This window comes from Macaca nemestrina, unplaced genomic scaffold (genome assembly GCF_043159975.1).
Source record: "Macaca nemestrina isolate mMacNem1 unplaced genomic scaffold, mMacNem.hap1 Scaffold_61, whole genome shotgun sequence".
NCBI lineage: Eukaryota > Metazoa > Chordata > Mammalia > Primates > Cercopithecidae > Macaca > Macaca nemestrina.
In genome coordinates, this window is record NW_027257776.1 from 156,966 (window position 1) to 182,554 (window position 25,589).

The 25,589-nt window shown below is 48.5% G+C and overlaps 1 protein-coding gene across 1 annotated transcript in view; it reads right to left on the bottom strand.

Annotated features, from left to right (window-relative positions):
• Positions 1 to 224: 224 nt before the first annotated feature.
• Positions 225 to 25,589, bottom strand: part of LOC139361560 (disco-interacting protein 2 homolog C-like) — a 56,816-nt gene continuing 31,451 nt past the window's right edge. Inside the window, exons 6-7 of the mRNA XM_071090144.1 lie at positions 5,238 to 5,312; positions 225 to 271 (exon numbers count right to left, since the gene is read on the bottom strand). Of these exons, the coding sequence (XP_070946245.1) occupies positions 225 to 271; positions 5,238 to 5,312 (122 nt within the window). The remainder of the gene's footprint in view (positions 272 to 5,237; positions 5,313 to 25,589) is intronic.

Below are 25,589 nucleotides of genomic sequence, written 5' to 3' on the forward strand. Positions count from 1 at the left end.
CACCAGGGCTTTTCTGCAGTGTGTGGGGCAGACTCATGCATGAATTGGACTAAAAAGATGCTTCCAGGAATCCTTGTTTTAAGTGCACTGGAGCAGAGATGGGGAGAGGGGACCACCTGGTTTGCTCAGAATTTGGTCCTGATCACAGCCAACATAAGCACCTCCTAAATGAAGCATTCCACACACTGATTTTACACATGACGGTTGAGATGGCTGGAAAGGCTTCACACAATGAGTGAGTTTGAGCTGCATTTGAAGGAAGAACAGGTCCCTGTAGGTGGAAATGAAAGGTAAGCGTGACCCAAGCCATCAGCAGCAGCGGGGGTGGGGTGGTGCAGACTCCCCATGGATGGTGGGCATGGCTGAAATGCAGGAGAGGGCAGGGGTGCGAAGGAACGGCAGGGCGGCAGTTAAATCCCCCTGCAGAGAGGGGACGTGACTGAGATATTATCACATGTATACAACTGAGAGATGATTTGAGGAGGATTTCTGGGAGCCTGTGGGAAGAGCACGTGGTCATCATCAGTTCTCGGGATCTCTTTTTATGAAGTGAAAATAGTCTTGCCTCTGCCTATCTTGTGAGCTGTTGTGACGATCAAATCAGATAATCTTCAGCGAGCCTTGTAAATGCTAAAGCTTATGACAGACTGTTCCAGCCCCCTTGTCTCTATCCTCCTTTCCTCCTGAGTAACGTGAACCCTGCTGGGTACCTCACTATCTGCCTGGTTTCCTCCTCCATAACGTGAGCCTTGAGTACTTGCTGGGTACCTCGCTGTGCACCTTCCTTAGTAACGTGAGCCCTGAGTATTTGCTGGGTACCTCGCTACCTGCCGTACAGCTGGCTGTAGAATTGTCAAACGCACTTGGCTGGCACATAAGCAGAAGTGCTCGCTGGGCCTTGGGAGGGCTTTCTGACATGTGGGTGCCTTCTGTTCCCTGTTAGGCTGGAGCTGCAGGAGCCCCCCTAGACCAGATAGAGGACCAAGGCTGTGGCCTCGGGGTGGGGGCTGGGGGAGCTCCCTGGGTTTATTGTGTGGGTGAGAGCAAACTTCAGTCCCGCTGTGGCATTGGGATTCAGGGTTCCTTCTGGAATGTTCTGAGTGAGAAACAGGAAGTGTGCACAGGTGCGTCTTCTGTGGATTTTATGGTTATCTCTTGGGAGAGCACTGGTGCCTCTGAACTATGAACCTGCAGAACCACTTCTTCCACTAACGGCCGCCTTTATATAAAGAATGACTTACAAAAGATGCCACTTCAGATGGAGGTATTTGCAGGTGTGGCCTGAAAAATGAACAAAATGACTTTCATCTCAAGGAAAGTACCTTACATTTTTCCCAATGATAGACATTTGAGCTTTCCAGTGAATATTAAAACATAAAAATCTTGTGTCCACCACTTTCTCATGTGACCAATGGTGATACTGATGTGGGGTTTTTTTTTTTGTTTTTTTTGTTTTGTTTTGTTTTGTTTTGTTTTTTGGACATATAATGAAATGTGGAAGCCGCTCATAACTCTGAACCAGTATTTTCTAACCAATGTGTGATTACAAAATCGTGTGCTGGTAAAAGCCATTCAAGTGCAAGACGGACCAGTCGACTTAGAAGGAATTGGGGCAGAAAGGCCCGTCGACCAGAGCACAGACTCTGTGTTGCAGACAGCCTGTACGGAAGTGCCACTTGTTACATTTGGCAGCAGAGAATACCTAAAATGATCTGAAAACACAATGAAAATACTGCTTCCTAATTGTATATCAGTATGGGGTCGGACTTTCTTCATAAACTTCAGCCATGGCTCTGCAGCCCACTGAACGCAGATGCAGGCATGAGAATCCTGCTGTCTGAGGTGCAGAGATGTTAGGTGTTTTCACAGTAGCACAAACTGTTGCCACGCTGCTGCTTATTTTGGAAAATGGTTTCTTCTTTAAGACTGTGTTAAGATGTAATGACTTTATCCTTGTAAAAGAAACTAAATTATGTTCTTTTTTTTTTTTTTTTTTTTTTTTTTTTGAGACGGAGTCTTGCTCTGCCACGCAGGCCGGAGTGCGGTGGTGTGACCTCAGCTCACTTCAACCTCTGCCTCCTGAGTTCAAGCGATTCTCCTGCCTCAGCCTCCCTAGTAGCTGGTACTACAGGTGTTCAGCACCATGCCAGGCTAATTTTTGTATTTTAGTAGAGACGGTGTTTCACCATGTTGGCCAGGCCGGTCTCGAACTCCTGACCTCAAGTGATCCACCTGTCTCTGCCTCCCAAAGTGCTGGGATTACAGGCATGAGCAGCCACCACTCCCGGCCTGATGAGAAAGCTTTTTTGTGCTCTTTAATAAAGTGCAAAGGGTTCCTGAGACCCAAAAGTTTGAAAACCACTGGCTTAAACCGACAAAATTGTCCATGATTCTTCAGTGTATCTTCTAATCTGTTGATGGAGAGAGGACAGCAAGGGTTGCTTTACTTTTTTCCTTTCACAACTCAATGGTGCTGGGACAACTGGGGTATCCACATAGAAAAGGATGGACTGGACCCTTCCTCACCCTACACGCAAAGCTCAACATGGTTCCAATGTAAGGAGCTGACTGAGACCCATTCTGTCAGTCTGCTGGGTACCATAACGGACACCACAGACCGTGCGACTTAGACAATAGCATCTTATTTCCTTTTTTCTGGAGACTGGAAGCCTGGGATCAAGGTGCGGGCAGGGTTGGATTCTCTGGGGCCTCACCCCATGCTGTGTAGACAGCTTCTTCTCTGTGTCCTCACAGGTTTCTCTTACGTGTATGCAGCACTGAGGACTGTGTCTAAATTCTCTTAAAAGAACACCAGTCATACTGGATCAGGCCCTACTTTTAAGATCTTATGGGACCTAAATTGCCAAGTTAAAGGCCCTGTATGTAAATACAGTGACATTTTGGGTTTCCGGGGTTGTGACTTTAACATGGAATCTTGGGGGAGGGGGACAGTTCAGCTCATAACACCTTTAGGGGAGAATCCTGGAGAAACTGTTAGGTTGGATTAGGCAATGTTTCCTTGGCTGAGACGTCTAAAGCTATAACAAGCAACTGAAGGGAAAAAGACGGTATCAAAATTAAAAATGTTCAATTCAGAGGATACTATTAAAGTAAAATGACAACCCACAGAACAGGATACATTATCACGATAAGGACCTGATATCAAGAATATATTCAAAAACTCTTAATAAAAATCCAATTTAAAAATGGACAAAGGATTTGAATAGACACTCTCCAAAGAAAGACATATAAATGCCTTAAAAAGCACATGAGATGTTTAGCAGAATTCGTCATCTTAGAAATGGAAATCAAAACCACCGTGAAATAACACTTCACAACCACCGTGATGGGTGGGTAAAACCCCAGTATTGGACAGTGACATGTTGGTGAATTGGGGAAAACTGAAATCTTGATATATTGCTAGTGGGAGGGGAAGTAAAATGGTGCAGTTGATTTGGAAAAGTCCGACAGTTCCTCAGAAAAGCATGAAATCACCGTACGACCCAGCAATTTCACTCCTAGCCATATGCTCAAGAAAACTGAAAACATTTTTCCAAAAAGTATGTCATGCCTGAATCTTCACAGCAGCATTATTCATAGTAGTAGAAACAGTCCAGGTGTCTGTCAACCAGTCACTCACTGAGATTCCACTCACCTTAGACGTGAAAGATGTCAGCACCGAAGGTCACACCAAAGGTCATGCACTGTACGATTCTCCTCACAACAGGTGTCCAGAATGTGCAAATCCAGAGAAAAGGAAGTTGGCTGGTGATTGCCAGGGGCTGGTAGAAGGAAGGAGCCAGGTGCTGACTCTTAATGGGTTCAAGGTTTCTTTGGCCTGTGGTGAAAAAGTCCCGGAATTACATACTAGTGGTTGATGTGCAGCTTTTAGAATATGCTAAAAAGACTGAATTGTATTCTTTAATATTGGGGCTTTTGTGCTTTGTAAATTGCTTTTCAATTTAAAAAGGAATTCAAGAAGTTATTTGGTGTTGATATGATAGTATCCAAAACAAGTTACTATGTAACTCACGTCCCCAGCGTTAAACTTCATTTTCTGAGGATCTTGAAGTGTTTGAGGCTAGGAGACACAACGATCCTATACTGTATGTTACACCCCATCTTACTGATTTCTATCTCACATAACCATATTCAGGAAAAACCGACATGTAAATGTGAGCTGAATGCTATGCAGAGGCACATTCCTCTTACCCGGATGATCTTTAGTGGTACAGTAAGAGATGAGATCATAGCAACGTTAGTTTAGTTAGTTTAATTTCCATGGCAACAGGAATTTGGCACATGGGATGAGTTAGATCTCCCTGCACAGCTCCTAACGGGGTTGCCCATTTCTGTGTGGTGTCTGTGTATATTCTCGCTGTGGAAATAAGTGATAGCGCCTGCACAAACACTTGTCCAGAAGCGCACACGAAGCTGGTGAAGGCAGAGGACAGGCGAGAGGGAAGCATGGCTCAGCCCTGGCAAAGAAGACCGTTATTCCAAACGCAAAATATTCAGGAACACAATCCTTGGGAAGACTGGTGATGTCTTTAGACCTCACCACTATCGGGTTGTATCTGTGCAGCCAGTTACCAGAGCCGCAGAACGGCGTGTGTTGGTATTGGTGTCCTCACTCAACGATTCTGACTTTTCCTGGTGCTGAGGATGACTGCATATGGCAGAAGCAAAGTGCTAATCTAGCACAGGTCATCATATCCAAGTTCTTTTCTATGAAGGCGGGCAGGGTTAGGAACCACCCCACCCCACCCCACTCCCCAATCCTATAAGAACTGGGATCTGATGATCTGTGCTGTCGAGAGAGGCAGGGTTAGAACTCCTCATTCCTCAATCCCATTGTTGAAAATAATAGTTGGATTGGGAGGGTTTTTACTCCTAAGGTTGAAGCCGTGCATTTCTGGAGCCTGGGCTGTCAGTCATGGTGGCTGGGGAATGCTGGGGCTGCGGTTGTCTGGCTGCCGGTAGCCCTGCTGGTGGGTCCTCCCTCTTTGACACCGTTCATTTCTGAAGCTTGCTTTCCCCGGTGTTGGAAGTAGCAGCACTGGAAGAATGGCCGCCTTCCTACAGTGAAGCTCTGGCAGGAGAGGAGAAGATACGGAGCGTCTGTTCAAGGACGTGACGTTCTGGGCACCGCACCATGCGTTCTGCTTCTCAGCTGTGCCTCCTGGTTGATGTTACCATCACCTGGCATTTCCCAGGAGGTAACTCGCGAATGCCACACTGATGGAACAGTGCGGCTCGAGTCCAGGGCCGCTGGAGCACATCAGCAAGGTCAGGCTGGACGCATGTGCTTGCTGACAGGAAAATGACAGGAAATGTCATGTCAGTTCAGGAAAATGACAGGAAATGTCATGTCAGTTCAGGAAAATGACAGGAAATGTGTTTGCTGACAGAAAAATGACAGGAAGACGACAGGAAAGAGGCCCATGAGGAGAGGAACCAGTAGATTCAAGGCAGTTAACCGAAGGAGCGAGCCATCACAGGCTGGGAGGACACCCCAGCCACAGTGGATGTCAGCGGTGGTGGCTGGACTCGGGGTCCGTGAATGTTGCATGATCGAACGTGTTTGGTACATTCTCAGCTCCTGCCCAGGTGCCTCCCAAGCATCGGGTGTTGTGGCTCCCCACACCCTTCCCATCTGTGTGTAGCATGACCACCACCTTCCTACCGTGTGTTTGTCCTATCACGGCTGCTGTGCCTAACGGACGCTTTGCTTTCCAGCTACTTTCCTATAACCAAAGCCCTTGAACGACTTTGCGTTTCAGAGACGACAGGGTATTAGTTTTTCATGATTGCTCTGAGGATTTCCGAAAGCAAATGTAACTTACAGGATGGAAGATATTGGAGACAGTAATTATAGATGACTTTTCTCAGTTTTTTGATTGTGGTAAAGTTACACAGCACTCTATTTTTAAGTGTATGGTTTTGTGGCATTAAGTGTGTTCACACTGTCGTGCTGCGATCACCGCCATCCATCTCCAGAACTTTCTGGTCTCCCCACGCTTGAAACTCGGTCTACCAAACACTAGCTCTCCTCCCGCCCCAGCTCTGGTAAGCACTACAGGTTGCTTACAAAATAAGCTTTTTCAGTAAGAGAAGGGGCAAGGAAAAGAGCTCTAAAGACTGTCTTGAGATTTGAGGAAGTGTTTTAGGTTTTGTTGTGTGGTTCCCGGTGTAAAGGAACTATTGAAGACGTGGGAAGGCGAAGGTCTGTGATCTCAGGAAGTGCTGGGCTGGGCAGCTTTCCCACTGTGACGGGGGCACTTGCCCTCAAACCTGCCTGAGATAATCGCGTGAGGATGGTGCTGCATTGTGACAGCTCTGAACTTGGTCTCCTTGAACGTTGCCAGGTACATAAGCTTTGGCGGTTACCGTCTAGTGTCTGTGGGAGACCTAGAATTTGAACATTGTTGACTTTAGGACACACTCATTTTATAACACTCTACCTGTTCTCATCAGTAGGAAATATGCTGTGTCCTTTTTTTTTTTTTTTTTTTGAGAGGGAGTCTCGCTCTGTCGCCCAGGCTGGGGTGCAGTGGCCGGATCTCAGCTCACTGCAAGCTCCGCCTCCTGGGTTTACGCCATTCTCCTGCCTCAGCCTCCCGAGTAGCTGGGACTACAGGCGCCCGCCACCTCGCCCGGTTAGGTTTTTTTTTTTTTTTTTTTTTTTTTCAGTAGAGATGGGGTTTCACCGTGTTAGCCAGGATGGTCTCGATCTCCTGACCTCGTGATCCGCCCGTCGTGGCCCCCCAAAGTGCTGGGATTACAGGCTTGAGCCACCGCGCGCGGCCTTTTTTTTTTTTTTTTTTTTTTTTTTCCCTTAATATTCTGTGTTGCTGTAACAGTAGTTGCAGCGGACGTTACTTCTGGTTCATGGTCATCACCAAACACAAGCTTCAGGAAACCGTGTGAAAAATGAAGGGGAAAGTGCTTTTCTGCAAAGGGCTTTTTTGAACATCCTGTTTTTTTCTGGAATATCTGTTTTGGTGTAAAACGTTTTCATATTTAGGGATTTGTAACATGTTTTATACTGGTTAGCTTTGAAACCCCATGTTTTTGCATGCCATGGGGCTGCTTTATCCTGTTATTCTATGATATAGCAGGTTGGCAAAACTATTGGTTATTTCACTTTAAAAACCAAAGCAGCTTACAGATTGAGTGTGATTCTTGTAAGAATTTAATTGTAAAATTGATTTGTGTTCAACAAGCTTACTGGAATGGCTAGATCCGTGGACAAAAAGATAAGAACATGTCAAGTCTCTGGGCCAGGAAGGACTTCCAAATAATACAAGTGATACACATTAATTTCTTAACAAAAGATTAGATTTAGTACATAACTGTTTAAAACCTCCATATTTTCTATTATAGCCATTCCACAGTGCCCATGGGGGTGGGCTGCAGGACTGCCTATGGAATCCAAGGTCTTTGGGCGTTGAGGTCCCTGCAATAAAATGGCATCGTGTTTGCATATGACATATGCACATCCTCCTGCAGACAGTCATGTCAGGGTTGCTCGTAACAGCTATACCATGGACATACCATGCGAGTAGTTGTTTAATGAATAATAAAGTCTGAATGCTTAGTACAAACACATTAAAAAATATGTTGATCTATGGTTGGTTGAATCCACAGGCCTGGAACCCGGGGAGAGAATACAAACTCTAGAAGCAAAACGAACAAAGCACTTGAGGTCAGCAGTGACGGGTGTGGGATCACACTGAATCTCATGTGTTTTGCTGTCTGTGTCACTGTGTCCCGTGTAAACGGGAATCATTTGTAGCTTAAGGTAAAATAGGTAACAGGAAACACTACAGAGTGGGCACGAAGGCGCGCCCCTCATTACCCCGTGTTACAGCCAAGCGTCTGCCTCCTAGGGAAGGATTTGTTCTGTGGGGAGACTAGATGTTGATGATTTCCGCATGTGTGAAGGGAAACTCCCTCCGAGAAGCGTGGCTTTGGCCGGAGCACATCAGACGAGAGTTAGCGTGGCATGGAGTTTCCACAGTGGCCCTCAGGCCTGCTGCTTCTCTCCTCTCCCCACCCCTGGCCCTGACGCTTACCAAGGGAGGCAAGTTCAGCTCCAGCTGAGCCCCGCACAGGGCTGTGGGTCTCTAGGGCAGGTGCCCACCTTCGCCTGAACAGGCTGTGTCAGAGGAGGGTCTGGCTGTACTTGAGCTGTGAGAGATGCTCTCAGAGATCCAGCATCCTGAAAACCCAGGTGCTGAAGGTTCCTCCTCTTCCACCATCCTGCGGGGAAGGGGGTCTTATCCTGCTTCCCCTCAACCCGAGCTGACTTCTTGTCTGTTCTGTACACCTAGGTTTTCAGAAGAGTTTTGTTAATCATCTAGCAGACAAACAACCATAAGGTGACAGCCTGGGAGGGTAGACGGCGCTGGAAGGTAGTTTCCTGAATAACAGCGTTCAGTTTCCTGTTTTGCCATCATTTGACCCAAGGCCCCAAGATAATTGAAATATTGTCAGCCAAACACCGATTTTTTATCTGAGTTTTTTTTTTTTTCTTTTTAAGTTATGGGTGCAAACTTATAACCAGGGACCTGACAAAAGAGAAGGATTTATTTGCAAAGTGAATGTCGGGGATGGTTGGCATTTGCCAACTCTGACTAGCAGGGACCCAGGCTGCTTCCGTTCTGCCGCCCGACTCCTGACCCTCCAGCTCCTGCCCCTGTTCCCACCAGCAGGAAGAGGAGCGGGAAGGTGCCTTTTCCCCTTTAAGGGGGTGAGGTGAGAGTTGCACCTGCCACTTAGCTAGTCCCTGGGGTGATTCTCCAGCATGGGTGGGAGTTGGGTTTGGAGGCCTGAGCCCCGTGAAGCTGGGGTTGCTGTTCCCTGAGCAGCAGGAAACTGGACTCTGGGAAGTGGGGTCAGAGGGTAGCATCCTCAGGAGGGGCCTCTCGTCCCGTTTGACATCTTCACTGCAAAAGGGGGTGTGGGCTTCATGGTCCATTGACAAATAGAACGTTACTTTTTTTTTTTTTTTTTTTTTGAAGCACATAGAACCCTAATTCCTTTGGCTTTTACTAAAGTGGCATTTTGTAATTCCACATGATTTCATTGATATACTCGCAGGAGAGAATGCTTCCTGTAAACCAGAAGGATCTCTGCGACAGTCCTCGATCCATAGAGAGTTCATTTTCCCAAGGTTATAGACACAGCCTTAGGGAGGGGTTGAGGACACACTGCGGCAGCCTCAGGAGGTCCTGGACATGTGTCCAAGGTGTTTGGGGCACAACTTGGTCTTACACATTTTAGGGAGACGTGAGGAATCAATACATGTGAGACGTACGTTGGTTCAGTCTAGGAAGGATGGATGGCTCGAAGCGGGGAGGGATTTCCAGGTCACAGGTAGATCAGACAAATGCATTTCTGGTGCATCTTTCCAGAGGAAGCAGTCAGATCCGCATTTATCTCCGTGTGCAGATGGTGACTTTGAGTTCTGTCCTCTGTCCATGAGGAATTTCCTTGTGGATCGGTTGTGAGGGAGGTACGTGGCTTTTCCCCCCACCCCCAGTAGCTGTCTCTGTTAGGAAGAGCATGGGAGGCAGGTTTGGTCTAAGCTCTTCCTCACCTTGACGTCCCTTTAGCGTAGTGATTTTGGGGTCCTGAGATGTAGTTTCAACTTCATGTTTCTGAATACACTGGCACTCTAAACAGTGTTGTAGGAGGCATCTAACTTACTTAGAAGAAGAAGAATATTTGGAAACACTTGAGCACCTTCGTCCTTGAGAGAACCAAGCCTTTGTTTAGTTTGCTTTGCCCTGAGGCTGTTACGCTGTCCCGGGCTGTGCGGCCTTAGAAAGCTGTGCCCCTGTGAGCTACTGCCTGTGGAATCTGGTGACTTTGAAGTTAATCCAGCAGCTACATATTTTGGAAAGCAGATTCCCTCTTAAAGTGTTGGTGATTATGATTCTAGCACTAGAATTTCAGTGTGTGTTTTCCACCCTTCTTACTTTGTCTCCTCATACACTGAGATGCTGCTGCATTTGCCCTTAGGCTTCACTGAGGGAGGGTCAGTTCTGACCCTTTCTTAGATATTGATCTTGAACGGACAGAATCGAGATTCAGGAAAACTCTCGAGCTGGGAGAGTGTGCTGATATCTATGTAAGTGGGGTTCATGTGTCAAACTCAGGTTTAAGAAAAACCAATTCTAGGCTGGGCATAGTGGCTCACACCTGTCATCCCAGCACCTTGGGAGGCTGAGTTGGGCAGTTCACTTTTGAGCCCAGGAATTCAAGACCAGCCTGGGCAACATAGCAAGACCCTGACTCTACAAAAAATTAAATAGGAGAGGTGATGTGCACCTGTGGTCCCAGCTACTCGGGAAGCTAAGGCTCCCCACACACAAAGTATCAATTCATGCAGTGGCCAGTTCTGCTGGGACCACCTGTTAAGACTACTCTGGGCCTCATGGTTTGAGAAGCGTCTGTCCAGGGTCGAGAGGGAGTAGCTTGAGGGCCTAGAAGCCAGTTCTTGTGGTTGAGCGTGATTGCGGGTGTGGAGTTGGGGGCAGGGCTCTCCACGGCATGAGTGGGTAAATGGATGGGCTTCCAGGACGAGCCCCTGTGACTTTGCCTGGTTTACATCCGTCCAATACAAATCCACAGGCTCTTACTCTAGAAGCTTCTGCTGGGGCTGATGGACTGGCCTGGGGACAGAGGGTGCCCTCAGAGCCTCATGGTGCCGTCTGGTTTAGGAAGAGCACTTAGTCACCTAGATCTAGGATTTATGGCACTACAGGGGACTCCTCACACTCAGAGCAACAGCCATCTGCATTCTAGACTTGGTTCTAGGCAAAGTATTTTGGAGCCTGTTGGTAGGTACCCTGTGTTCTGTTTATGTGTAAAACAAGTTAGAGTTATAACTAGTTAAAACCTATTTTTAAAATTTTGCCACAGAATATGGCAGTTGTGGTGGAGCCTGGCCAGAGACCCCCACACTGAGACGCTGTTGCTTGCTGGGGTTGCAGGCGTTGCCTGCATCAGCTGCCCCTCCCGGCGTGTCTGTGTTCTTGACACGGGCGCCCATCGAGGCTTGGCCTGTGGGAGTCGTGCAGCCATTTGTCTCCGTGTTCCTCTGAGGTTCCGCAGACTTCACGGTCCCGTGGCAGAGCATACGGTATCTGCTTGCATCCTGATTTCCCCAAACCCCAGGACAGGCCAAGAGTTCCTTACACACAACTGCAGAGGGCCCCGTGGCGTGGATTTGCAGAGACACAGCCTTTCCCCAGCTCGGCCTTCGTCTCCAGAGTTGGCTTTAGGGTGATAGAAGCTTCCTTCAGACTGGGGGGCCTTGAAGCTTTGGTGCTAGGAATTCGGTGAGCAGCACGGATGATACCCCGTTTCTCTGCATTTGTAGCACTAGTTGTTAACACGACCACGAGATGTACAGAGGAAGGAAAAAGGAGGTTTTATTTTCAGAGTAACACTCTGTGCTTTGGGAAATGTGGTCTTGGGGGAGCTGTAAGCACATGCCCCCACAGGAGGAGAGGAGGCCGCGGCATTACACGTTCCGGGGTTTGTTGGCTGTGTGTGTTCATCGTGCTCAAGGAATGTCTGAACGTTTACAGGGAAAGTGGGGTTTGTTCATCCGGTTCGTGCAATGTCTGAACACTTACAGGGAAAGTCTAGCACACATGCAGTGAGTTAACCTGTAACATCCGTGTTCGCCTTGGGGCAAGTGTAACATTTGAAATGAGGTGGACTGGGCGTGTCATGTACAAAGGTGAGCTGTTGGGCGCAGACGTTTATGCGCAGCCTCAGTCACAGCCAGGACTGGCTCGGGGTCTGCAGCCTGTGGCGGGAAAGGACACTCATGAGGCCATTCTGTCCAGTCGGGGCTGCCGGCAGGGTCCCATGGTGGGGCTGTCTGGTCGGCCGGCATCTGGAGTCCACCCAGGTCCAGTGGGCAGCGTTCCTCTAAACCAGGCTTCTGATTGTGGAGGAGACTTCATGCTGGTTAACACACTGTGCAGGAGTAATGTTGTGGGGCTTTGGGGTCCACCTTCCCTATGATGCCGGTTACATTTCTCTCCGGACCTCACAGCCACAGAGATTGCACCTCGTCTGGCAGCAGGGTGTGCCATGTTGACATAGTAATTTATTGTATTAACCTTTTTATTGCTATTTTAATAACCATTTTTTTTCTTTTTAAAGAGATAGGGTATTGCTGTGTTACTCAAGCCAGTCTTGAACTCCTGGCCTCAAGCAATCCTCCCACCTCGGCCTCCCAAAGTGCTGGGCTTATAGACGTGAGCCAGTGCGCCCAGCCTACAGCCACGTTTTTAAAACTCAGCAGTTTAAAAATCCTATTCCTTTTACCCCCTCAAGCAGGCTGGTTGGCCTTGTGCAAACTGGGGTGTCACGATCTTAGCCCCCCTTTTATTTTTACCTTTGGCCTCAAATTCTGATGAGAACAGCAGTTACAAAATGGGCTTTAGGTGATTCTTCCGTTACTAAAGCCAGAATTCTCACCAGGTAGAGATGTTTGTCCCCAGGATTCCAGAAAGCTGTTTTGAATCAAGCCCGTAGGAAATAAGTAAGGAACTAAACTCTTGGTCCTCTGCTTAGTACCAGGGGAATGGGTTAGTTGCTGATACCCTTTGATCTGTGCTCACGTGCTGCATCTCATCACAGGAAGCAGAGTCGCCCTGTGGAATAAAGCCCGGCTCAAGGTGGCGCGTCGAGACGCTTGGGGCTGTCAGTCCCTTATACAGCGGCAGACTTGGAGACTCAGTATCGCGTGCAGAGCCCAGGCAACCGGAGTGCATCCACTTTAGAGACCACATGGACGGTCGGCAAGGTGGATGTCCGGGCATATGGCCTTGACAGGCCCACTGCGAGGTGAATTAGGAATTCGTTAGCAAAGAAATCAAACTCGTCTTTGGGTCCCGACTACTTGGAAGGTTGAGGCGGGAGGATTGCTTGAGGCAGAAGGTCAAGGCCGCGATGAGCCATGATTGTAATACTGCACTCTGGACTGGGTGACACAGCGAGACTCCAAGTCAAAAAAAAAAACAAAAACAAAAACAAAAAAAAACAAACCTTACTCTTCATAGCAAGAGGGAGAATTTATCAAAGTAACTGCAACAAAATCTTAGATGATGTAATTTCAGTGGCTGAGTGAGCTGTCCAGCCCACGTGGCTGGCTCACAGCGCAACAGAGCCAGGTGCTGCTGCAACTGCCCCCCCACCCCGATCGCTTGTGGACATTTTCTGTTTTCCCATATCTCCCTTTTGGATACGTAGCTCGCTACTTTATAGCTAAGCATCAGTAAAACAGGTTGTCTATTTTGAAAAGTAACTATTTTGTCTTTTAAGGACAGAAAATGAAGCAGGTGACAATAGCATGGCGACCTGGTGAATAGATTTAGAGGAATATTTAATACTTGGCACCACTCTGATCCCTTCTTCTCTCATGCTTAGTTACAGCTACCGCCTCCTAGGACAGAACACTTTGAGCTCTGTGAGTAGGAATTAAACATGTTCTAAATCAGAAGTTTTAGTTAAGCAGTATTTTATGTGAATGCCCAGATCCTAAGTGTTCACTGTACTGGTGTGTGGTGTTGAAGAAGGAACGAGGGCTTGGGGCTGCGTTTATGGTGCAGCGTCCGGGTTCCCATATGTGAGATGAGGGCCAAGAGACACGGCCTGGAAGGTTCAGACTGTAGGATTGAATGGATCTACCCACTCCTGGAAAGCCTCAAGTCTAACTTGACTTGGGCTGGTTTTAGGGAGATGCTGGCAGCGCCGTCCTCACAGGTCACTGGGAGGGGCTCTGGCACCGTCCCCGTCAGGTGTCTCATGATCAGCCCAGCTTGCTCATCTCAGAAGCTGTTGGTCGTGTTCTCGTTCCTGTTGTTCGTTGCGTGTTATTTAGGTTCTGTTCATGTGGGGACCTAGGAAGTTCCACAGTGAGAGGAGAGCCGCTGAGCCGCCTTCCTGCCTGGATGCCAGCCCCACGGAGGACCGTAACTGCTTGAGGTTGGCTTCTGCCCCCGGCCTCACCTGTGGAGGCATTGATGCAGTGGTACTTTCTAAGCTCCTGGGGCACACAGTGCTGTTGTGTGGATCCACAGGCTACTGTGGCGTCCAAGCACGTGCTCCCGGAGGAGAGGACTCTGCGGGCACTGATAGTGGGAGCTGGCTGAGAGTCGAGCGAGTTGAGACTCCCTGTGACGTGCACAGCTGCCATTTGCACAGCCCCTCCTGACACCAAGATGGTCGTGCGATAAATGCACAAAGCACATCTCCAGCAAAAAGCCGCCGATTGTCCATATCCAGGATATCCACCACGGTGGCTTTTTGGTGTTAATACGATGAATGTGAGCAGCAGGTGGTCTGCGTCGAGTGTGACTGTGCCACTGCAGTTTTGTTCTCATGTCTTGATGAGCATGAACGGTTCCTGACGAGGGTAGGTAAGGATGCTGTGACCTGAGACTCTGCAGTATTGTAGCTTGAGGAACCAAGGAGTTTTTCTGTCTTGCAAAGCTGTCAGGGAGGATGTTCCAGGCTGGTGACTGCTCCATGAGGTATTTAGGGATCCAGGTTTCTTCCCGACCCCTGCTCTGCGTTCCCAGGGACACGGCTGTCCTTGCCGTGGTTGGGAATGGGTGATTGCCATGCTGGCGGGGGAGGCTTAAGGTGAGAGTGGCCCTGATTTACCTAATCTACATAATGACAGGGAGCCTGGGAGTAAAGTGTAGCCATGGCCTGGAGGATGGATGATGGTTGTTGGTGAACGACTGGCTGCACTCACCGCAGCTGGCCCAGGAATGGGGAAGGATGGCTGAGTATGCCGTTCAACGGTACCTGGTTCTTTCAGATTTGACTTCCTTACGGATTTTCTGCTGTAAAGAGGAGAGAGCCTGTGGTTCTAGGCCAAGCATCTCACTCATCTCATAACATCTTGTATCCCTCAGCCAACATTTATGTCAAGTTTTAGAAGTCCTATCAAACTGGCAAGCATTTCTCAATTTGGTTTAACCATTGGATTTTATATCTGTGTCTGCATCTCTATTTTACATCTATGTGGTTATTTGACACTCTGTAGTACCTTTGTAATAGGTTCTCTTTGGTGGAAGTTACTCTCAACAAACCCTTGCTGCTACTTGAATTTTCAAGGTTGCAAGTAGAAAGGAGAGAATAAAAACCACATCTTCTCTAATTTTAAAATTTGTTGTTTCTCAAATCACACCAGAAGTAAAGATATTACAAATTACAAAAGCAGCCAGAATCAAGGTTAAGAGATTTCTGGGCGATTCTGGCTAATCAGCAGTATTTGCTGAGGTGTGTGCAGCAGAGCAACATGCCAAGAAGCCCGCGACGGGGGAGAGTTGGGAGGCCAGGCTGTGACTTCGGAGGTGTGTTGCCTCAGGGAGAGGAGCTAGATGTAGAGAGGATAAATGGCCACAGGTGTGACCACCGCCATCCTTGCTGCGGTACAGAGGCCTTTGTACAGGGGCCTTTGTGAGCTGAGTTAAAAATCAAAATTGAGAGAGTGCAATGCATTCTTAGTTTTTAAAATAAAATGCTAATAGAGAACGTTTTGTAAGAATGTAAAATGTTACATCTTTGTTTAGAATTTAAGAATAATAATTTGCTTCTGAGATCTTTGCGACTGAGATTTGAAATCTTAAGTATGGTTTTTTTCTTCCATGTTTTATACATATGCACGTGTACACATATATGTAAGGTATATAAAAGGAAAATAAGCGTGTCTGTATTCACATTTATATACACTTCCATAATGTGTATACTTCTAGTCACACATAGGTCTAAGAGACTATGACGTGACTTGATAACCATGAGAGGGTAATCGCGCCTCCCACGTTCCAGGCCTCACACAGCCCGTGCCAGGTTTTGGAAGTAGGAGTTTGTCTGCAGCCACTTCGGGAAGCATGTGGTTGCCAGGATTGCCTAGAGCTCCAGGCTGTCTCCAGTCCCAGCCTCCCTGGGGTAGAAGCTGCCCTACCAGGGGCCTGGACATGGACGTTAGGGCCTGGAGCCAGGGAGCGCTCCTGAAGTGGGGGGCTCCCCTCACGGCTGGGCATGACAACCGAGGATAGGAGGCGGAATCAGCCTCGGGCCAGTGCACGGCCTCCCTGAAGTGCTTGCGGGAAGCCCCAGCTGCACTTTGATGACCCCATAGACAGCACCACAATCTGTGAGATCCCCCTGGCCCACCCCTCAGGTTCCTAAAATGATGAAGGTTTCCTGAGCTCTGAATTTTTAGGTCTAGGCTAAAAAGTCCTGGGACAGGCTCACAGGGTTCTTTATGTAGAAATGATGAGTGTGCTGGTGACTCAGAGCAGGCACTGTACCCTCACTCCAGGGTCCTTTGTGCCAGGTGGAAACGAGCGTGTGGGTCACCCAGAGTCCCTGCATCCTCACTCCAGGCACTGCTCTTTGGTTTCTTAATTAAAAGCCTAAAAGCCTTGATAATGAAAATGTATTCTCCCCAGAGAGTAGAGTTTCCGGTTATGGAGGCTCACCAGTAAATGCCGTGCCAGGTCAAATATGCTGAGATCTGGGCCAGGTCCTGCTTCCTGCCCACGGCCAAAGCAGGTACTTCATTTGGGAGGTGACCCGGGGGATATCTGAGAGGCCTGCCGGTCCCCGAGGGATGAATCCGCTGGCCTTCACATTCTGCTCCGGCCTCCATCGGCTCCTTCCTACCTGCAAACTGCCGGCTTTGACGTTGCCATCATTGGAGATATGTTAGGGACTTGGTATGGGTTGATGCCCATAGGACCAGCAGATCGTGAAAAGGTGGGAACCAGGGCTGGGAGGGTGGTGACCACGGCCAAACTGAGAACCGTGGTGGGCTGGAAGGTCCATTTTCTGTCTGAGGTGTTTTTTAAAATAAAAAACAGTGTCTCAGGGACATGAGAGGGGAGGCCACAGACGGGGAGAACGCATCTGTAAAAGACTTATCTGATAAAGGCTGTTATCCAAACCGTGCAAGGAACTCTCAAAACTCAACAAGAAAATGAACAACCTGATTAAAAATGGACGAAAGACCTGGACAGATATCCCAACAAAGAAGATACACAGATGGCAAATCTACACGTGGAAACATGACCCGCGTCTTATGTCATAGGGCGAGGCGTCACTGTGCACCCATCGGCCTGGCCAAAACCTGAACTCCGACACCACCACGTGCTGGTGGGTGTGTGGGCATCAGGACCCTCACTCATCGCTGGGGGAAGTGGGGCAGCTCCTGTGGGAGGCAGCGTGGCGGTTTTCCGTGGAACTAAGCTCTCCGACCACAGGAGCAATCACAGTCCTGGACGTTTACTCGGAGGAGCTGAAAGTTTACTTCCATGCGGAAATGTGCACACAGACGTTGACAGCAGCTTTATAATTGCCAAAACTAGAAAGCAACCAAGATGCCCTTCAGTAGGTGAATGGATAAACTGTGGTATGTCAGATACTGGGATATTATTCAGCACTAAAAAGAACTGGACCCCTAAGCCATGAAAAGACACAGAAGGATCTTAAACGCATGTTGCTAAGTGAGACTCCAATCTGGAAAGGCTGCCTGCTGTCTGAGTCCAACTACAGCACAGTCTGGAAAAGGCAAAGCTGTGGAGACAGTCAAACAATCAGCGGCTGTCAGGGGTTGGGGAGGGGAGAGATGAATGGGAGGAGCATAGGGGGTGTGTAGGGTGGGGCAGCAACTCCAGGTGGGGCTTTCATGGGGGATCCATGCCGTTCCACGTCTGTGAAACCCACAGAGTGAGCAGCAGCAGGCCGAGTCCTCGTGTGAGCTGTGAACTGTGGGTGGTGGTGCCGTGTTGATGCGGGTCTGTCGGTCGTACAGACATGCTGGTCTGGTGAGGGCAGGAGAATGATGGAGGCTGTGCCTGTGCTGGGAAAGGATATGTGAGGACTCTCTGTACTTTCCTCTTGATTTTGCTATGAACGGAAAACTGCTTTTAAAAACGTCTATTGAAAAGGCAAACAAAAGAGTGCTGGCCAGACAACATCAGTGTGAGGGTGTGGCCTGTGTTCTACGTTCAGAATTTCCCTTTTAGAATACACATATCTAAATTTTTCAAAGTTAAACCTTTGCATTAAGTAACTCACTACCAAGTTACAGTATCAGCTCGAGCACTGCCAGGATGGCCAGGATCCTGTATCCTGACAGGCTTCTCCCCTTACAGGTGCAGTTGACGTCCATGGCCACATCTCAGTAAGCGGCAGGGCTGGAATCAGGAGTCAGACTTTGCGGGACAGAGAGGAAGTGAGATCTGTAAGCACGTGGCTGAGGGCGGGCAGGGAGGAGCCCGTGGCAGGGAGCCGGCAGGGATGACTTTTTGACCAGTTTTCCTTATCGCTGAGGCCTTCTTAGACTTGGGGAGTTGGGAGTCCCCACTCTCGGGTGCCTCAGAAACCAAAGGCTGCTTGTAATGCTCAAGTTCCAGATGCCTCAGGGGAGGTACCTGGGTTGTTGGGTGCAGTTCCGTTATTTGCTGCTTGGTGGGATTTGCCCGCAGCATTTCTGGTTGTTTTTAAGAGCTGATGTTTGAGCTGCTTAAAATCACATATGGATGTCGATTTATCTATAAAAGTTAAGAATGGAATTTGAGTGCAAAGAGTTGTGAAAATGCTCAAGGTGATGTACTAATGTATACATTACATTTGTGGAAGTATTTGAAAGTGCAGGATTTACATTAAACACTTCTCTTGATTTTTGTAATATCTACCTGTCATTTTCCCATTTGATTAATAGATGTCAGAGGGCTTAAATTTTGAGTGCCTGAATTCACTGAAATTAAAACTTCTTACATCAAATGTAATTGAACTGAATGTAGCAACAGTGCATACTTTTAGAAGTACTGATTTAAAAAAAATATATAAAAACACATATCCATGAACATGCAGATGGGGGCAACATATTAAACCATGGAAGTAGAATTAGTATTGTTTTCTGAGAAGACAAATTTTTAAAAAGTCAAGGGGTTTTATAACTTTCTAGTTTCCAACTTATTTGCCCTAAAGTGGAAGATTGACAGCAGCAGAAGAGGAGATCCTGGGCCAGTGCAGGCTCTGGGAGCAGCGGGGTGAGTGCTGGAAGGAGCTGGCTGGAGGCAGAGCAGGGAGGTGCTCAGGCAGGCCAGGACGGCCTCAGGGCACGCGGCTCAGTGAGTGAGAAAAAGTTCACATTTCTTGGAGAGCCCTTGACTCTGCCCACAGAAAACCCAAACTCCTTCCAACGGGGATGTGCATCTCATGTAAAAGTTGTTACTCCCAGAAAGAAAACCAGTGGAAGTAGAAATTTTACGTATGCAGAAATTACTTCAAATTTGTTTCTAACCTTATCCTTTTCTTCCCCCATCTTAATGTGTGGTGACTTTCTGCAGGTGACGCACACATCTTAGGAGAGCGCTGTATTTCAGTTGCTGTTGGCTCTGATGTGACTTTGTGGTGTCCGATGTTCTGGTTCTGAGGTTCTGCGCAGAACGTGGCTCCTCCCTGCTGAGTGTTGCTTGTTGAAGGCCCGTGTGGAAACTTTTCCTGTAAGCTCGTTGACCGCAGCAGTCTTGGTTCAGAAACCTTTGGACCTCCTGAGACTTCACACAGCCTTCTAACCTTTCTAGTGTGACCTTTTCATTTTACTGTTCCCCATTAACCCAGATGTTTTCCAGAATGTAAGTAATCTGCTGAATGCAGGGTCGGGGGTGCCCTCCGTTGGCTCTGGGGAGAAGCATGGCTGTTTCTCCGGGTGGAGCTTCCCGCCCACCATGGTGTGCTCCAAGCCGCAGCAGGGTTCTTTGGCAGAAATAATCGTCGAAGGCCTGCGTGGTATGGCTGTGGGTATGCGACCTCGCGGCCATACCGGCCCCTCCCCATCAGTGGTACCACAGAGAGGAGCAGGGGGAGGCCTGATGTGCTTCTGAGACTGCGTTGTCCGTGTGTAACTAGACATGCAGAGAAAGTGTTGGAGATGAGCAGGAGACGGTGTCTGTCCCTGATGAGCTTAGCCGTGCCCTTGAGCGGGTCAGGTTTCTGTGCGGCTGATCTGGACTCAGCCTGGCTGTGGCAGTGCAGGTGACTGCTGGGCTTTGGCAAGGCTGCACCCACTGTCCGTCTGAAACGGCCCCCTTCCCAGGCTCGCTGTGCCAGCTGGGCGCCCAGGCCTGATTTCCCGCCAGGACGGAGGCCCTGTGTATGTGTTGGGGAAGGGGGAGGTGGGAGTCCTGCTTTATTGCCGTATCCAATGCCACGTGGGGTCAGCACTCAGGAAACATGTGCTGTGTGGGTCAGCGATTGAGTTCAGAAACCTGGAAAATTCAGCAGTGTAGGCTTTGGCCATGACCTGTCCAGCCCTGCGGCTCTTTGTTTCTGTCTCTGAATTTCCTGCCATAGCATCCTCCTCCTTCCAGGGGCCCCTGTTCCCATATGGCTGTTGGCAGCTTCACAGGTTCCTCTGCCTCCCCTCCCGGGCCCTGGTGTGGCTGGGGCAGCTAGTAGCTATGCAGATCCCACAGCCAGTAGACGGTTGGTGCCAACGTCTTGGGCCTGGGTTACCTGAGTCAACGACTCCAGTACATGGCTGAGCTTACCCCGAATGTCTGGATCGGAAGGCCTTGGGTTGCAGAAAGGTGGGAGTTCGATATCAAAGGACAGCCTGCAATGCAGAAGGGGAAATGGCTGTGCTGGATGGCCAGCTAGAGGAGTCTGTGCAGAGCCTGGGACCCGGTGCAGACACAGAGCTGACATGGGCAATGCAGTGACACGGCCACCGTGGAAGTGGGCAAAGTTACAGGCTTCAGACCGATATGGAGGGGCTGGTCTAAAACAATCCTCATTTTCCTTTAATCCTAGCAACTGCTGGCTTTTGGGGTGGGGAAGTGAGATCTGTGGTGGCCGCGAGGAGAGACAGGGATTTTAATTAAACCCCTCTTTCTGGGAGAGGGGAGTAGCCTTTTCTTTAGGACGGTGAGCATCGTCATCTCAGGCAGCTCAGGCTGCTGTAACGAAACACCATTGACTGAGTGGCTTATGAACAACAGGAATTTGTTTCTCACAGTTCTAGAGGCTGGAAGGCAGGATCAGGGTGCTATTGGGTGGGTTCTGGTGTGGGCTCCTTCCTGGTTGGCACATACCTTCTCTCTGGCCCTGATACAATGGGAGGGTGAGGGATTTGCTGGACCCCTTTGTGAGGCACAAATCCCATTTAAGGGTCTCCAGCCTGAGGAACTCATCACCTCCCAAAGACCTCCTGACAGCATCACATTGAGGGTGAGGATTTCAACCTGTGTTTTGGGGGGCAGGCAGTTCGTAATCGTCACCCTCTTTGTGTATTTCTGACTCAACATTGAGTCTGCCTTTGGCTCTCCAGGGGACAGAGCCTGTGTGGACACTGAGCAAGGTCAGAGCTGCAAGCATGTGCACATCGGGGGCAAGGGAGCTGCCAGGGGTGTGAGAAGGGGGTTTCAGCGTCAATCGGAGCTGCTTTCCTGGCAAATGTACTCATAAGCTATCCTGGCGACATTTGCTTTTCACGAAGAGTCGATGAGGCAGTGGGGGCAGCAGGCGGTGTTGCCAGAAGCTTGGAACTGATGGGCAGCAGAGAAGGGGCAGAGGCCACGACCTTGGGGTGGTCAGCAGTGCCAGGTGTCTGCCCTCCAGGACTCACGCCTGTGATTGTGCGGAGACTGAGCCGACCGGGGCTTGCCGGCCAGTGTGGCTCTCATGCAGGTGATTATCGGGGTTGGTTTCTATGTAATGTTCCCTCAACCTCATGCCCCCCCCCCCAACAATTTCTGTGCCTAGCAGAAATCATGCTGCATTTCCTTGATGAAGCCTTGAGTTTCCTGTGGAGATGTAGGAATAGCACGATTTGGCTCACGTCAAAATACTTTGCAGTGAAGCTGCACGGAAGAGGTTTCTAGGCTTCCATTTGACGTTTTCAACAATGCCTGAGTGTTACAGGACTGTCTTGCTTGTTAAAAAGCACCAGATGAAAAAGGCTAGTAGTTAATTATGGAGACTTTTTACATTAGCACAGAGACGGTGGCTTGAGGCAAATTCAGTGTAACGTAGGTGTGTTTGTAAGCCGTCAAACGGACCATCTCTCTGCGGGCGACACATGTTTTCCGGTATTGGTTTTGTTCTGTAAAAGGATGACTGGCATGCGGTACAGTCGTTCCAAAATTCACCTGGAAGGTGTCCACATGGTGCTTTGTTTTCTCCTGACATTCTGGGCACCACGAGGAAGTATTCCTGTCTTCAGCACTAGCAGGAGACTTTTCCTGAACACCTGCTCCTCTTTGGCGTTGTGGGTGTGAAGGGGTCAGAGTGACCCTGTCTTCATGGAGCTTTCAGACACCATGGGGATAGTGTGGCACAAGTGTCGGGCTCAGGTGGGACTCAGGTGGGACAGAGGCTTTCCCCAGAAAACAGCTGCCGATTCCAGGACGGCCCTCCTGCATCATGTCTGAATTAAGGCTGTTCTATTACAGCAGGGGTGTCATGTTAACTGGAAGTGCGCTTTTGTTCTGGGCAGTAAGTAAATTAATTGTACATTTGCCAAGGACAATGAGGTTTGATTTGATGAATCCAGTAGGGAAAAGGAGAAGGGGCGTGGCTGGGTGGGGACGTGTGTGATGGGAGCAGAATGGAGCAGCCATCCAGGCTGTTGGGATGGAGGGGCCGCGCCCGCATTTTCATGGGGTCTGTCGCTGTTTGTGCCACTAGACCTGAACCTCTGTCTCTACAGTAGTAACGCATCATTCACGTCCCAGCAGGCCAAGTCCTCAGGAAAATGGGGCCAAAAAGTAGAAAACCATGACCGTAGAAGGCAACGGCACGTGACTGAGCTTTCTGGGTTGTGCGTCCTTGTGATAAAAACAGTCCTAACTGAGCTGAACACCAGAATGAAAACGAACCTTCCTCCGTGCTGAAGTCGGAAGAGGTGTGCTTGGCTATCCGCAGTGCCTGCCTGTTTGGGCGGTGATTACTGCAGGTCACACGTGCTGTACAGGAGGAGGGCAGTGAACTCTGGAGCCAGGCTGGCCGGGTGCAAGTCCCAGCTCCATAGCCAGCTCTGTGATCTGGGACAATTCACCTATGTCCTCTGCCTCTCGGTTTCCTCCTCTGTAAAAGGGGGGTAATAGTCGCATCTATCTGAAAGGGCTATGTGAGAATTAAACGACCTTGTAAATGTAAGGGGCTGAGAACAGTATCTGCTCTTGGTGAGCAGAAGGATGACCAGGAGGTGACCAGCAAAATACCCCTTTCGAAGCCTCAATACTGTTCTGTAGTGAGCAAAGACATAGCTCCTCTCTGGACGAAGCCATTAATAGTCGATCCTGGCAGGCAGAGTGCAGATTCCTTCAAATCAGAAATTTGAACTCTGGCCAATGACTGCTGTACTGATTAAATCTTAGGATTTGTTGTTAATGGTAAAGTAGTCTACAAAAACAGAAACAGTCTGAAGGAGTTTGAGAGGGTGTGGGCTCAGCTGCAACCTCTCCTCCCAAGGCCGTTGGTCAACATCATCTCTAGCCCTGTGGAAAGACAGAAGCAGTGAAGAAAATGTCGGACAAACATTTGGTGTGTTTGTACACTTCTCCCAGAAATCCTAAATGCTTTGCATGTTTCAGCTAATAATTCATTAAAATGGATTATGCTGACCATTTTATAACCTACTTCACTGCTCTCCTGTCTAAATCCATCCCTTTGTGACACATTTTTTTTACACTTGGCTCATTTTTTCAATTGTGTTTGCTGTCTTACTCCCATGTAAAGGATAAATGTGCATGTTTGTTGATTTGACTGAGACAGCTAATGCTAAATGTCTCTGTTCCTTGAATGTTGACTTGTGATGGTGTCATTTAAGTCTCTTCTCTTACCCCTTGAGTCAGCAAAATATTCCGTGTTACTTTGAGCAAAACTTGCTCATTAGTGTTATGGAGAGTATAAAAGCAAATGGAATAAGTTTCCTGCCTTCAGGAGGATTGAAATCTCAGTCGGTATGACAGCATGGATGGGAGTCGGCTCAGTTTGCAGCTTTTAAAACATGTTGGAATCTTTCCTCTGCCACTTTTGATGGTGAGACCCTGAGCAAATCATTTCCACAAGCATCATGCTCTCCATCTATGACATGGAAGTAAAAATAGCAATCTTGACAGAATTGTGATGACTACAGACGTGTACCTAACCTCTTATTTACTGCCTCCCGATAGAAGATATTGTAACTCATCCCATTTGAGAGCAGGTGGTGATCACCCCATCCTGTGAGATTCAAGTATAAGTATCTGGAATCCCCCATCTGCAGGTGAGGAAGACCCAGCAGCCCTCACAATGTCTTCTGGAAACTGGATTTTGTTTGAAGGGTGAACTGACTCCAAGTTTCTTCTGTTTTCACGTATTGTCCTTCCTACGTGGCTCCTGGGGTTTTTCCCTTCCTCCCAATCTACATTAACCTGATAACAGCCAGCTATGTTTTCTAGAATTCCCCTAAATTGACTCATGCCAAATACTGAATACAGTAGATTGTGAGGGGTTCATTAAATCACGATAGAGCATCCTAAGAAGGAAAGTAGACACCTTTGTTCTTAAAGGGTCTTCAGCTATCCCACCCTGGAGAAGGTTGCTGATTTCCTTTTCTCCTCGGGCAGTCTTGTTACTATGCATCACTTCTTTTCTCTGAGATGGAGTCTCGCTCTGTCACTCAGGCTGGAGTGCAGTGTCATGATCTTGGCTCACTGCAACCTCCATCTCCTGGGTTCAAGTGATTCTCCTGCCTCAGCCTCCCGCGTAGCTGGACTACAGGTATGTGCCACCACACCGAGCTAATTTTTGTATTTTTGGTAGAGACAGGGTTTCACAATATTGGTCAGACTGGTCTTGAACTCTTGACCTCGTGATCCATCCACGTTGGCTTCCCAAAGTGTTGGGATTACAGGCATGAGTCACCGTACCCGGCCTGCATCACTTTTTATGCCTCGTCTTCATCCTTACAGCTTCTCCTTCCTAGTGGCCTCAACTCCCAACCCCGGAGTACGGGTCACAACTGTCCATCTTCATGCACCACAGCTTAATTCCCCTTCTTCTCCTCCCCACCATGCCCTATGGGCTGCTTTTCTACAACCAGAGTGGAGACCCAGGGAGATCTGCTAAACTAAGACAGTGCTCACCCCTGGGAGAAAAATCTACTTCCCAGTTCTCAGTCCTGCTAAACTATTGTTAAGATAAAGAAGGACCATGATAAATCCTATTGGCTAAGAGAAGAAGATTCTCCATGTTGCCATAGGACAAGAGAGGAGGTGACAGAATCTGCAGCCATTTGGTCGAATATGTGATATGTGAGTCATTCTGAGGAATACGTTAAAATTCTGTAGTCAGATCTTGGAAAATGGTAGTTCCAGCAGAGGGAATAATATAACAAAAAACCCAGGCAGAAAACAAGTGTGTGTGTGTGTGTGTGTGTGGAGAAGAACAATAATGTGATGTGAATGAAGGGTTCGGTGTCATGAGTGAGAAATGGCTGACCGAAAGTAGGGAGATGCAGAGAGGAAGATACCACGGGAAGACTGAACATC